We start from the raw sequence: 14,088 nt of genomic DNA on the forward strand, positions 1-14,088 counted from the left end.
TCCTTTCCTTTGGGGGGGGCGGAGCAGAGGCGATGATTGACAGGCAAAATCCCTCACCAGCGACACCCGCAGGCAAAGATTTCTTTTTTCATTGCAGTTGAAAAGGCTTTAGAAATGTGAGAGAAAAACACCTGCCATTGATCACTGGAATGGAATTTTCACTTAAAACTTTTTGTACACTTTTGAAGGACCAGGACAAAGACTTTGAATGTGGTGTAAAAGTGAATGTCATTAAACCTTTAACCCTACAACTACTACATCAGCTATTTGAAAATAGCGGAAAAATTGGGAATATTTTTTTAAACAATTGAACTGATCTTCCCGGACCGCTGGCCTTGCTATAGTTAGCCTGACAGTGCATCGCGGGTTCGAGTCCTGTTCCCGACGATCATTACTGCATGTCTCTCCCCATCTCTCTCTCCCTGTGTCCTGTCCATCTTCACTACTACTCTATAAATAAAAGGCAGAAAAGCCCCCCCCCCAAAAAAATATCTTGTATGCGAGTACCTCGCATACAAGATATTTTCAGATGGGGGTCTGCGGCCAAAAATAGATTTAATTTGGTGGTCCCTGACATGGAAAAAACATTGAGAACCACTGAAGAAACCTCTTGAGATGAATCATCTGGTTTTCAAGGGGGTCTAGCCAGCTTGTCAGCATGGTGTCTGCCTTCTCACCCTGTGCTTGGCTCTAATGAGCGTGTCCATTAGTGGGAGTAAAAAACAGGTTTCACATAAGAGTGCTCTATAGCCACTGATGTACTTGTAGGGTGCTGGTCTCTTGAAGCAACCCACGACAAAATGTCAAGGCTTTCATCTCAGCTGGAGTTGCACACGCTGGCACGCTCGTTAGATAGATGTCCGTGTACGCACGTTACAAACGCAAAGCAAGAAATTATAGTACAGACCAGACGCAAACAAAAACATGCAAACATTCAAACATATACGATATATCGTCACAGTCAGGAAGAAACCTAGTGTCTCCATGCTTCCGTGAATGAATGCCCCGACCTACTTCATCATACAGGAGTGTCACACAAAATGAGTGAAAATAGCTGATCTACAAGCTCACAATGACGCGTTGTGTGAGTTTGTAGATCGGTTATTTTCACTATGTTAAGATGTTTTTAGAAAGATAATAATTTTTAATTAAGTTTTGGACATACAAGGTTTCCACCTGACAAAGACGAGATACGGTGCATGCACGCGCGCGCACACACACACACACACACACACACACACACACACACACACACACACACACACACACACACACACACACACACACACACACACACACACACACACACACACACACACACACACACACACACACACACACACACACACCTTACTGTATGTGGTGAAAATAGTATGGTATCATTTTAATGACGTTCAAAGTGAACCACGGGTGGCTGAAGAGTACATGATGGATAGCTGGAGAGAGAGAGCCAGAACTGACGGACACAAAACCGTCAAAAGCATAATAGCAAGTCAAAAGATTGGGGTTAAAAAGAACCTCTGTAAAAAGAAAAAGAAAAAAAAGAATTAGAACAGAGAGAAAAAAGAACAACCGTGACATCAAACAACAGAGAACGGCAGAAGCCGCAAACCCCATCGCAGACAAAATGGGAGGAAAAGAGAACAGAAGCAAAGCGAACGGCAGGTCTTAACCCATTAAGACCGGGAACGCATCTGTGTGTCGTTTTTAGATTTATTTGGCTATTCAAAAATAGCAGATCTACACCGAGTGCCGCGCTACGAGCTTATAGAGCTGCTATTTTAGAAGAAAAAAAATGAAAATGTGTGCAAATCTTTGTATACATTTTACCTCAAATCTTTGTTTCTGGGGCTCCCTGGAACAACATATTTTGAGATGGGGGGTCCGCGGCCAAATACATATAATTTCGGGGGTCCTTGAAATGAAAAAAGTTTGAGAACCACTGGTATTATAGCAACATAAGTTTAAAAAAACAAACTGTTAGGATTTAGAAGACATTTGTAGAATCAACCAGAAGCAAAGATTTGAGTTAAAAATGTTCGCTTTAAAAATACATAAATATTAAAAGATTTGCACAAACTTTCAAGATTTAAAAAGATTTAAAAAAGCTCATAGTGCGGCACTTGGTGCCGCACTATGAGCTTGTAGATCTGCAATTTTTTTAATAGCCAAAGAAATCAAAAAATTACACAGATGCGTTCCCGGTCTTAAGGGGTTAAACATGCTTGTCTTTTCACCAGTCTGTCCTGTGGATTTGTGCCGTTGGTGTGAAAGCAACACACAGCCAAAAGCTCAGCTCTCACACCGAGAGGATGTTTGAATCCCCCCCTTCCAAAAGAAAAAAAGAAATCCAAGCACTCCCCCTGTTACCATGACAACAGGGCCACAGCATCTTCTAAAAATAAGGAGGCGGTGGGAACGCGATTAGAGGAGGAACCTCTCAGCCTCCGGCTCGCTCCCAGACACATTAGATGTAACAGCTGGTACCACACCGAACACAATGACCATATATACTGTAGACTGAGGTGACACTGGAGGGGAAACAGGTTGATTTCTACCAGTGCTTAGTCGCCACGTGAGTAGGATATATGGTATCTGATGCTCCAGTGTTGATTTCGTCGACTAAAACTATGACGAAAAAAACGTCGACTACCTTTTTTCACTGACAAAAACTATATAAAAACTAAGCCAGGGGTCTTCAACGTTTTCAGGCCAAGGACCCCCTAGCTGAGAGAGAGATGAAGCAGGGACCCCCTACTCTATATTGTATAAAATTGTGTTTCAGATTAAAGTTTTTTTTTTTTACTTAAAGTTATACAATGCAGAATCCCAAATAACGATTTTTAGCAACCTCTGCTGGTCACTACCGTCACTGCATACAATTTCCGTAATCCTCGATTACCCAGAATTCCATTCGTTTTCACCGGAAGCCGGAAGCGTTTCAAAAAGCGATCTTTTAATTGTTTTATACTATCTACGGATCGTTTCTCTTAGCCAGTGGAGCATTAGTTACCATGAGCTGTGCTTTCTTTTTCTGTTCTTTTTCGATCTTCAAATCCTACATTCTCTTAACATCAGCGTGAGGTTCCTTTTTGCTATTACCGCGGTAGTTCCTGGCCAAACAGGAAACCGTTGCGGTAGTTCCTGGGGACGTCGGCCACGACGTCATGACGTTGGCCAGGAACGTCATTTCCCCGGGAAAGTCCCCCCAGTCCACTTTCAATAGAAAATATATAAATAAAAGGCTTCCGGGGGTGAAATTCATGGAGTGGGTGTTGTGAAACTTTTGCCACTGACAAAAGATATACAATTTAACTTTAGTTTTGTTGAAAACGTTACCTAGTATTACTTTAAGTCTGCTCTTTTTTCCCTCTACACCTATAGCCTCTTTGCCAAAAATAGCAGATCTACAAGCTCTCAAGGCGTTGAGAGCTAATGTTGATTTTCAGCTAATGTTGATTTTCAGCTAATGTTGATTTTCAGCTAATGTTCCCCTCAGAAAAGGAATTCTAGGGTTCAAGTGGTTAATGTAAAAAGACTAAATCATATCACACAAAGATTTGGCGGACCCCCATAGTAGCTCTGAGGACCCCCTAGGGGTCCCGGACCCCCTGTTGAAGACCCCTGAACTAAGCTCTGATGACTAAAACTAAGACTAAATATGTTGACAATTTCGTCAACAAATACAAGCTAGACTAAAATGTTAGTGAGGGTCTAGTGGAGAAGAGATCCAGTAGAACTAAAAGACAAGTCATTTTATGTTTGGTTGCGCTAGGGTGTTGCGCTCTGAAAATAGCCGATCTACAAGCTCACAACGCGTCGCGCTGTGAGCTTGTAGATCGGCTATTTTCAGCATGCAACCGAGTGTAAAATCAGCCATTACGACGCCATCAAGGCACCGCCAAAATACATTTTAGTCGACTAAATCAACTGTAGATTTAGTCGACTATAATCTTATGATATTTCGTCGACTAAAACAAAAACTTTTCAGATGACTAAAATATGACTAAAACTAAATAGAATTTTATTCAAAGGACTATGACAAAAACTAAATCAAAATGTGCTGTCAAAATCAACACTGCACTGGAGGGGAAACAGGTTGATTTCAACCAGTGTGTTTTCGCGACGTGAGTAGGATATATGGTATCTGATGCTCACTGGTTTGGCGTCTTCCATCTGGTTTGGTTGGAAACTAGAATGCTGCCCTCCTGCTGGGAAGATTTGGCTTTAAGTTGTGAGCTCATACTGCACAGTGGTAGGTTAAAGTTGAACAGATAAGGATGATGCTGTGTTCACACTGGTCGATACAAAGCTAAAGGCTACCCATTCATTTGGAAGCCAGCGACATTAAATGGTAAATGGTGCATTTGTATAGCGCTTTTATCCAAAGCGATTTACATAGATTGTGCATTACATTCACCCATTCACACACACATTCATACACCGATGGCGGAGGAAACCATGCAAGGCACCAACCTGCTCATCGGGAGCAATTAGGGGTTCAGCGTCTTGTTCACGGACACTTCCACACTAACTCTGGGGGAGCACCCCAGTCCGGGATCGAACTGGGAACCTTGCGGTTTCCAGTTCACTCTACCCGGCCACTCTACCCCTGAGCCACCGCCGCCCCATTAAGACACAAAGCGACATTAAGACACAAAGCGACATTAAGACACAAAGCGACACCCGACGTTTGTAGCCGTTACAAAAACCTACAAAGCTACAATCCAAGTTCGTCTGGGTTCAACTGCAGCTGCAACGCTACAAAACAAGCAAGTGTTGTTTAACCATTTCCACTCTCCTATTGTTTTGAACGGCAGGCTTTATGTATTTCTTGCTTGTCAGACGCATGCTGACGTAAATGAGCATGTTGATCAACACTTCAACGCTAGCGACCTTTTGCCTCTGAGATGTAGTGGAGTGGAAGTAAAAGTATTGGAAATTGGAAATACTCAAGAAAAGTAAATATACCTCAAAATTGTACTTAAGTACAGTACTTAAGTAAATGTACTTATTTACTTTCCACCACTGAAAACAACAAACCAAACCTACAGTATTCCAACAAGCCAACAAGCCATCAAAGTTAATGAGCAATTATACTGTAGCCATCCAGCAAAAGCCACGCCCCACAACAATATAGAGGGATAGCAGAGGAACTGTGTGGTCAGTGTGTTTCTGATGAACCCTAGTCTAGTCTCCACCCCCTCATTAGGGTGAAAGAAACAACATCAGCAGAAAAGCAGCGACCGCCACTCTGTAATCACCGACTAATGGTCTGTTCACCTGACTCTGCCAAAACAGCGTACACACACACACACGCACACGCAGTTAATTACCCACACCGAGGTGATGAGGAAAAAGGAGAGAATTAATTAAATAACAAGCTTTCTCATCAGAAATAATAGCGACCTCTGCTCCACACACTAACAACTGCTGAGACCGATACCTTAAAGCATTCTTTTACCCTGACTTTTTCCAATCCCTCTCACTACTCTCTCCCACCTCAACAGTGTGGAAAAAGTACACAAATTCTTTACTTAAGTAAAAGTACCAATACTGCAATATAGAAATACTCTGTTACAAGTAAATGTCCAGAATTAAAAATTTACTTGAGTAAAAGTACAAAAGTATTGGCATCAAAATGTAATTAAAGTACCAAAAGTAAAAGTACTAAAATATTTGAAAATAGCAGATCTACAAGCTCACAACGCGTCGCGATGCGGCGCGTTGTGAGCTTGTAGATCGGCAATTCTTTATCAGCCTAGGTATAAAATACGGCTAAAGTGGTTAATGTATGTTTTATAATGTAACAATTTATATCTGCAAAGTAACTAAAGTTTTCAAATAATTGTAGTGGAGTAAAATTGCAATATTTGCCTCTGAGATGTAGTGGAGTAGAAGTAAAAGTATTGGATATTGGAAGTGCTCAAATACCTCAAAATTGTACTTAACCCATTAAGACCTGGGACGCATCTGTGTCAGTTTAGACTTCTTTGGCTATTCAAAAATAGCAGATATACAAGCTCATGCTATGAGTTATATTTTTGAAAATTTGTGAAAATGTTTTTTTTATATTTTTTTTCAGAAAAACTGTTAGGATTAAAAATAAATTTAGAAGCAGCCTCAGGTCTTAATGGGTTAAGTACAGTACTTAAGTAAATGTACTTAGTTACTTTCCACCACTGAACCTATCCAACCTCATTCTGTCACCACTCCATGGAGCCTTAAGTCTTTAAAACCTTCCTATCTCTCAGGTTATCCTCTCTTCTCTTCCCAATGGCAGCGTTTGAGGCGAGTTTCCCCCCTTGTCTGGGAACCGCTTAAGGGTATCAAGATAAAGTGCTATATAAATGTAATCCATTATATTATTATTAATTCCCTCCCTTTATTTCTTTCCCACCCGTCTCAAATGATTCTACAACCTCCCCCCCTTTCTCTGCACAATTTCATCCGTCTTTGTCTATCGCCGCCCTCTCTCCTCCGAGCTGACGCGCCTTTCTCCACCGACTCCTTCATTATCTGAAAGCCTCAGAGCTGAGCAAACATGTCTTATCAGTGACCTCTCCCACTTTCTTTCACTCGTCTAACCCATGGAAGTACTTGTCCACCTTCTCGTCCGTCCTTAGTCCCTCTCCACCGGTTCCCCCCACATCCCTCTCTCTTCTGAAGCTTTCATCAACTACTTTAATAATAGTAGATAAGAAGGTCGATGACATCAGCAGGTCTTCCCACTAATGAATGGACTAGCTCACATGACGTTAGCCCAACATATCATACCCGTCTCCCTTCTCTCCTCCGTGTATTGTGTCATCCACCTGACTGACCACCCCCTCCTCAATCTTCCAGACCATTGCCACTCCCACTCCCACTCAATACTGTCATCTTTATCTCCTCAATAAATACATAAATACATACATAAATATTTAGAATTCTTGAATGAGTTCTTTCTGAGCAGCTCTCACAGAATAACCTTTTGGATCGTATCCAGTCAGGATAGCACTGCTCACGGAGGCACTCCACATTGCCCTGGCTGCCACTTTACTCCGCAGTCCTCATCCTTCTTGACCCATCTGCAGCGTTTGATCAAGTCCACCACCATGTTCTTCTGGACACACTTTCCGACCTTGCTCCTCCTACCTGACCGATTCATGGCGAGGTTCACTTTCATCCCCCCCTTATTGACCGGAGTACCCCAGGGGTCTGTACTTGGCCCGCTCCTTTTTTTTTCGGATCCCATGGCCATTTATACCCTATCATTGGTTGACGAGGGTTCATGGCCAGGAGCCAGAATCACTCAGTTCTGAGTACTCTGACAAAAGTATATAGGCCTACTACGCAATAAAATCATCAGTGTTCATTCATTCATCCATTCGTAACTGGGAGAGTATACAAATGTCTGTACACTCTCAGAGTTAACCCATTAAGACCTGAGGCCGCTTCTAAACATTTTCTAAATCCTAACAGTTTTTCGGAAAAAAATGTAAAAAAAATAATTTTCACGATTTTTCAAAAATAGCAGATCTACAAGCTCGTAGCGCGGCACTCGGTGCCGCGCTATGAGCTTGTATATCTGCTATTTTTGAATAGCCTAAAGAAATCTAAAAGTGACACAGATGCGTTCCAGGTATTAATGGGTTAAATCAAACAATATTTGACAGAATGGTAAGGGAATGTACTATAGTTACATAATGCCGCCTCATGGCGGAGACATTTGGTGTATGGAGATGCTATCATCCATGTCAACATGTTACAGCCAACTACAAGTGCACACGCGCACACACACACACACACACACACACACACACACACACACACACACACACACAGCCTTACCTTCATAAGAACTGACTCGCTGAGTTTCTCTCGGTTGACGATCTTTATGGCGACTTTCTGGCACGTGACACAATGGATTCCCAGCTTCACAAGACCTGGAAACACAAACACACACACAGTGTTAATATCAAATACATTGTGCCATTTTATCAAAGGTTGTGCAATAAATGCTTTCTGTAGTGGTTAGATTAGTTAGCTATTGTCTCGGCCAGGCACAAAGGCATAGAGTATGTTTTGCACCCTGTCCGTCCGTCCTTCTGTCTGTGAACAGCTAATCTCCGGCACCGTTGGCCTGATCGCAACGAAACTTTGCACACACACTCCCTGGATTCCAATTGTGTCATTTTTTGGGCCTGTTATAGCGCCACCATGAGGCCGATTTCTGACCTGGCGGAGACCTGTGCTCCGACGAGCACTTTTTCTATTTAGAAAATAATTTCATGTGAGAAATAATCAAAATAACTCTAAATCATATAACGACATTCACAGCTTTATTTCCCATCCTCCCCTGGGGTACAATCTTTTGATCGGAGGGCAGACTGCAGAGTGGCAACGCTTGCTTCAAATCCGCAGAGCGGGTTACGGAGTGCCAACCTTTACAGGATCATCAGACAGTATAAAAGAAATGTCAACAACACACGCACAAACAATGAAAAAAATGCTGCAAAAGCAATAGCTTTATCTTATTACCGTCACACAATGGTTTTCGTATCTACGGCATCTCTATTCTCTCTATCAAAAGCTTGTGTGACACACTGACACCTGGGAGTAGATGGCGCTTTGTAGCAAAGGGTCCATAGACAGACAGTGGAGAATGCCACCACGCATATGCACCGCTTCATTACATGCCGCCTGCATACCTATTCCAGCAGATGTGTGCGCACATCTGTTGGAAAAGGTGATTTCCCCATCGGGTTCACCGAAGGTGGAAACCGGAGCCGCATGCATGTGCTGGTAGGCTTTCAGCCCAGTATGGCTGCCAGGGGGGCCCTTTTATGTGTGCAGTTAGAGCCCAAATGGCATCTTGGGCGACATTCACAATGTGACATTGATCTTGCTGTCACTTGAAGCACATAGGGACCGCATCCCCCCATAGAGGCTGGAAGCAGCCCCCGCACACACTCCACATTTAGTCATGAAAATTTCATATTATTGATGTTATTGCTATGTATGTTTTTTTTGCGTGTGTATGAGTGGGGGGATTGTATCTCTAGAGGCGTCACAGCATGCAATGCAGGAATCACCTTTGCAGCCTCCGGCACAGGCATTAAGAACAAGGCTGTGTGTGTGTGTGTGTGTGAGAGAGAGGAGAGAGAGGAGAGAGGAGAGAGGAGAGAGAGAGAGAGAGAGAGAGACTCAAGTGTTGGTGGGCGATACCAGTTTGTTTTCACGCAGGTGATGTTATCAGTACCTTGTAAAAACACGACACCCTAATTTGTTTGGTGAAGACTTAAATAATGCAGCATAATTAAATGAATGTCATATTTTGCAGGTATCGCTGCTAATAATGTTTCTACCAATAAAGCACGAATAATGAAGCAAACAAACGTAAACCGTGGCTCATCTAGTGATACTGGACCTTTGGGAAAACAAAGGGACTTATATGGGGCCATTATTGGTGCAGAACTATTTACAAATGTACGTTGCGTTGATGAGTTTCACATTCACCCTTAAACAAGGCTGTTGCTATGATTTATCTCCAGTAATAATAGGTTTTAATGGCCCCCATAAACTGCTCTGCATGCGTTTGTCCAAATTGCTCTTTAAAAAGCCAAATGTCAGGGAGGGTCATCATGGGACGCCTTCTGTTGACACAACTAACGAACCAGCAGATAGTACGTTGGAGATTATTCCTTTCCCTCCACAACTTCAGGTATAATTGGCTAAGAAAAAAGATGGAACGCAAGTCTTAGCAATATGTGACATAACCACACAGGGGGTTGACCTGACTCCTGACATGTGAAACTAACGAGCGCAACCGCAAGCGCACGCACAAACACACAAACAGAGACTTAACCCATTAAGGCCTGAGGTTCCGATTCTACAAAATGTCTTGTAATTCTTACGTTTTTTTGAAAAAAAACGTATGTTTCTATATCAGTGGTTCTCAAACTTTTTCATGTCAAGGACCCCCAAAATGATATGTATTTGGCCACCGACCCCCATCTCAAAATATGTTGTTCCAGGGACCCCCAGAAGCAAAAACTTAAGTTAAAAATGTTCTCTTTAAAAGAATATATATATCAAAAGCGCACATTTTTAACTCATGTTACTACTTCTGGGGGGGTCCCTGGAACAAAATATTTTGAGATGGGGGTCCGCGGGCCAAAATTCATATAATTTTGGGGGTCCTTGACATGAAAAAGTTTGAGAAAAAAAAATGGATTTAGAAGACATTTGTAGAATCCCCCCAGAAGCAAAGATTTGAGTTAAAAATGTTTTAAAACAATATATATTCCAAGATTTGCACACATTTTCAAGATTTTTCAAAAATAGCAGATCTACAAGCTCATAGCGCGGCACTCGGTGCCGCGCTATGAGCTTGTAGATCTGCTATTTTTCAATAGCCAAAGTGTAAAATAATGCTTTTTTTTTTTGCTCAAATCAAAAAGTGACAACGATGCGTTCCCGGTCTTAAAGGGTTAACCGATGGCTTCTACAACTGCATCAGCGGGTCAGCACCATCGATCTCTCTTCTCTTCTCTCCCTCCATCCCTCCGTTTCTCTCCGCTGTACTCAGATCAATATCATTGCTGTCGGGCAGAAACCTTCTATCTCCATATTTACAACAGTTTTGTTGTTAAAATAATGGCTACTTCATCATACTAGATATCTACATACAACCATCATCACAACGCGTCACGGTGCAACACGTTGCGAGCTTGCAGATCAGATACTATGTTTCGTTATTATCTATTTTCTTTCACTTATTTTTGTCAGTGAAATCAAAGTGGTTAAAGGGGAATACCACTCATTTTCAACATTGAACTATGTCTTTAATACACCTCAGAACTGTCGTTCAAGTTCAAGTTCAAGTTCAAGTTTATTATGTCCCAAATTGGGCAACTTATGTTACAGCAGATAGTGAGAAAGTAAGAAACTCCAACACACAGTAAACATACGTGTGGAAATAAGAAAATGAGTGGTATTCCCCTTTAAGTCTGTATGTTGGTTTTATAAATATTCAACCAATAAAAAGTATTAACAAGGGCTTGTGACTCAATAATAACTACATTGGATCCATTGGAGCACCGGTTCTTTTTTTCCATTTCCTGAAAAGTAAGGTTTTTTTGGGACATACATGGTTTCCACTTTGACAGAGATGATATGGTGTTCCTCCTCCTCCTAACCACACCCACGCAGGATGGACCAGTAGCAAGCTGAGAGGTATGGCCCAGGGGGCGGAGACCTCCCAGCCAGGGGGCGGAGACCTCCCAGCCAGGGGGCTCGCCTCTATCTGTGCCTTTAGAGCTGCAGCCATTAACACCATTAAGACCTGAAGCCGATTCTACAAATGTCTTCCAAATCCCAAAAGTATTCTGAAAAAACGTATGTTTCCATATCAGTGGTGCTCAAACTTTTTCATGTCAAGGACCCCCAAGATGATATGTATTTTGCCGCGGACCTCCATCTCAAAATATGTTGTTCCAGGGACCCCCAGAAGCAAAGATTTGAGTTAAAAATGTTCGCTTCAAAAACATATATATTCAAAGATTTGCACACATTTTCACAATTTTTCAAAAATAGCAGATCTACAAGCTCGTAGCGCGGCACTCGGTGCCGCGCTACGAGCTTGTATATCTGCTATTTTTTAATAGCCAAAAGTGTAAAATATGTCTTTTTAGCTCAAATAAAAAAATGACAGAGATGCGTTCCAGGTCTTAAAGGGTTAAGCTGGAATAAGTATGTGAGTTCATTAACACATTCACTGTTCACAAAAAAAAAACATTTTAGTCAACTACTAAATAAACGAGCCACCCACGGCACATCAAATCTATTCTCACATACTACTCCCTGGTGTGTGTGTGTGTCGTCTTTGATGAAAGTACACGGTAAAATCCTCGGTATTCATTTAACGGGTAGAGTTTACAAAGTGCAACCAAATGGACCCGTAAGGGTTACATTTGCACACAGCGCTACAAATGAGGATTTTATTGTGTAGGGGAGGAGTCACACGACCGGGTGGATCATCTTCAGCTACTATAGTGCGCAGGTATAGTGCGCCTGCAAACAGGCATGCTGTAGTAGAGTATTCAAGGATTATCAGTGTAGTAGTATCACCATGTGTAGAGTTGTGGTATTAACGTTCAAGTATTGAATAGTACCCTCGTACACGGTATGGATCTGAAATATTTTCCCCTACATAAAAGACTATAGCACATATTCATGCAACCACAAGTATCAACCCCATGTGGTACAGTATTTACCGGTTCTGTTTCATTATACGCACACCCTTAAGAATTGATATTGTTTTATTCAAATCCACAGGCCACATATAGCATATTCACAAGCTATCTTGTGTTATTTTAACTCAGGGTGTGTACAAGTGTATGGTTACATTTGTATACTGTCTAAGTTAAATTCAATTAACAGTGCAGATTGTACTGTTTTTATTTTATTTTTATTATTCACTAAGTGAGAGTGTGGTTTCCCTCGGGAGGAGGGAGGGGGGGGGGCAGCCTCCCTCCACTCAACAGATTCCAACACCGAAAACCCCGTCATCCTCTCGCTTGTCACCTTGATCGTTTCCAAGTCCAATATTTCAGACGTGGCCTGGAAACCCGCCAGCGCTGACAGCCATACATACGGCAGCGCCGGGGATGCTCGATTCTCACTTGTGCGAAATCAATGATTCAAGGTCCATTTCGATCTATCTGAGGCTCATTATTAGCCCCCACGGACGACGTCCATGACAATGAGCAAAGATCCTGCGGGGAAGGCTGCGTTGTACTGTATGTACCCCTCAGTCTCTATAGGTGAACTGACATGCATGGCCACTTAATCGATGTTGCCGTAGCAGCAGGTGTCCCGCCCCCGCCCCACTCACCCCTTGCCTCTCATTGGATGAAACATAACGAGGGTACCGGTGAGTGGCTGACGGCAACATGTGCAATTAGAGTGATGTGGCAGGGCGACACCTTTGTGGCTGATATGAAAAATACATAGTGGGAAGGAATTACATGCTATGTATGACGTGTGTGTGTGTGTGTGTGCATGTGAGCATTTATGAGTGTGTGCAGGTTTATTCAATACATGTGCAAGTGTGTATATAGAATATACTTTCCTATAAACATCCTATAATGAGACATTTTCACACTTCTGAATAAGGTTAACCCTTTAAGACCTGAGGCGATTCTTTAAAAACATCTAAATCCTAACAGTTTTTGGGAAAAAATCTAAACATTTTTTTTTCACGATTTTTCAAAAATAGCAGATCTACAAGTTCATAGCGCGGCACTCGGTGCCGCGCTATGAGCTTGTATATCTGCTATTTTTGAATAGCCAAAGACATCTAAAGTGACACAGATGCGTTCCAGGTATTAATGGGTTAGAGGGGAAGCAACAGAGAGAGAGGAGATTATTTTTCTTACTTATTCTCCCAATTTAGTCTTTTCATGCCAATTCCAGATTCCCAGTGGCATCGTCCTCCTATAGCTGGTCCCCGGGGGGAGCACAGACAACCACTTGTCTCCTCCGTATGTGTGATACCTCCCTGTCTTTTCACCAGACAGTGGAGGAGGAAAACACGCTATTCTTCCTATAGTTCCGTGCACCCACTGAACAACATGGTAGGAGTCGTCGGTGCCGCGACAGAGATCACCCTCCCCTCCCGCAAACACGGCCAATTGTGTCCGTTGTTCCACCCGAGGCCAAGCCGGATGCACCGCCTTTTATGCAAATCCCTATAGTCTCCATGGTGGTAAAGGCAGGAACTTACCCCCGTGCCACCCGGACGCCCCGGAGGAGATGATTTTAGCGAATTATTATCCTTTATACTGTTGCATGATAACATGTCTAATAATACTACCAATGTCTATACATTGTTCATTTAAAATAAACCAATTATTGATTGAATACTTTATTAACAAGATTAATAACAGTACAGGAAGTACAGTCAAAAGTTATGCTAAATTGATTACCCAAAAAGCCATAGGGGCTTGTTTCCATTGTGGTCCATTGTACTCAATTCACCAGTAATACATCTAATACAAACAATACAATATAATAATAAAAAAACATATTGGGATAAAGCTC

General features: G+C 42.2%; 1 protein-coding gene across 1 annotated transcript in view; it reads right to left on the reverse strand.

Moving 5' to 3' along the window:
• brsk2b (BR serine/threonine kinase 2b) overlaps positions 1–14,088 on the reverse strand; it is a gene marked incomplete at both ends in the record, with an annotated part of 128,807 nt that overhangs the window by 55,105 nt on the left and 59,614 nt on the right. Inside the window, one exon of the mRNA XM_080444050.1 lies at positions 7,834–7,928. Within this exon, the coding sequence (XP_080300176.1) occupies positions 7,834–7,928 (95 nt within the window). The remainder of the gene's footprint in view (positions 1–7,833; positions 7,929–14,088) is intronic.

The sequence above is a fragment of the Gymnoscopelus braueri genome (assembly GCF_963280865.1).
Source record: "Gymnoscopelus braueri genome assembly, chromosome: 1".
Taxonomy (NCBI): Eukaryota; Metazoa; Chordata; class Actinopteri; order Myctophiformes; family Myctophidae; genus Gymnoscopelus; species Gymnoscopelus braueri.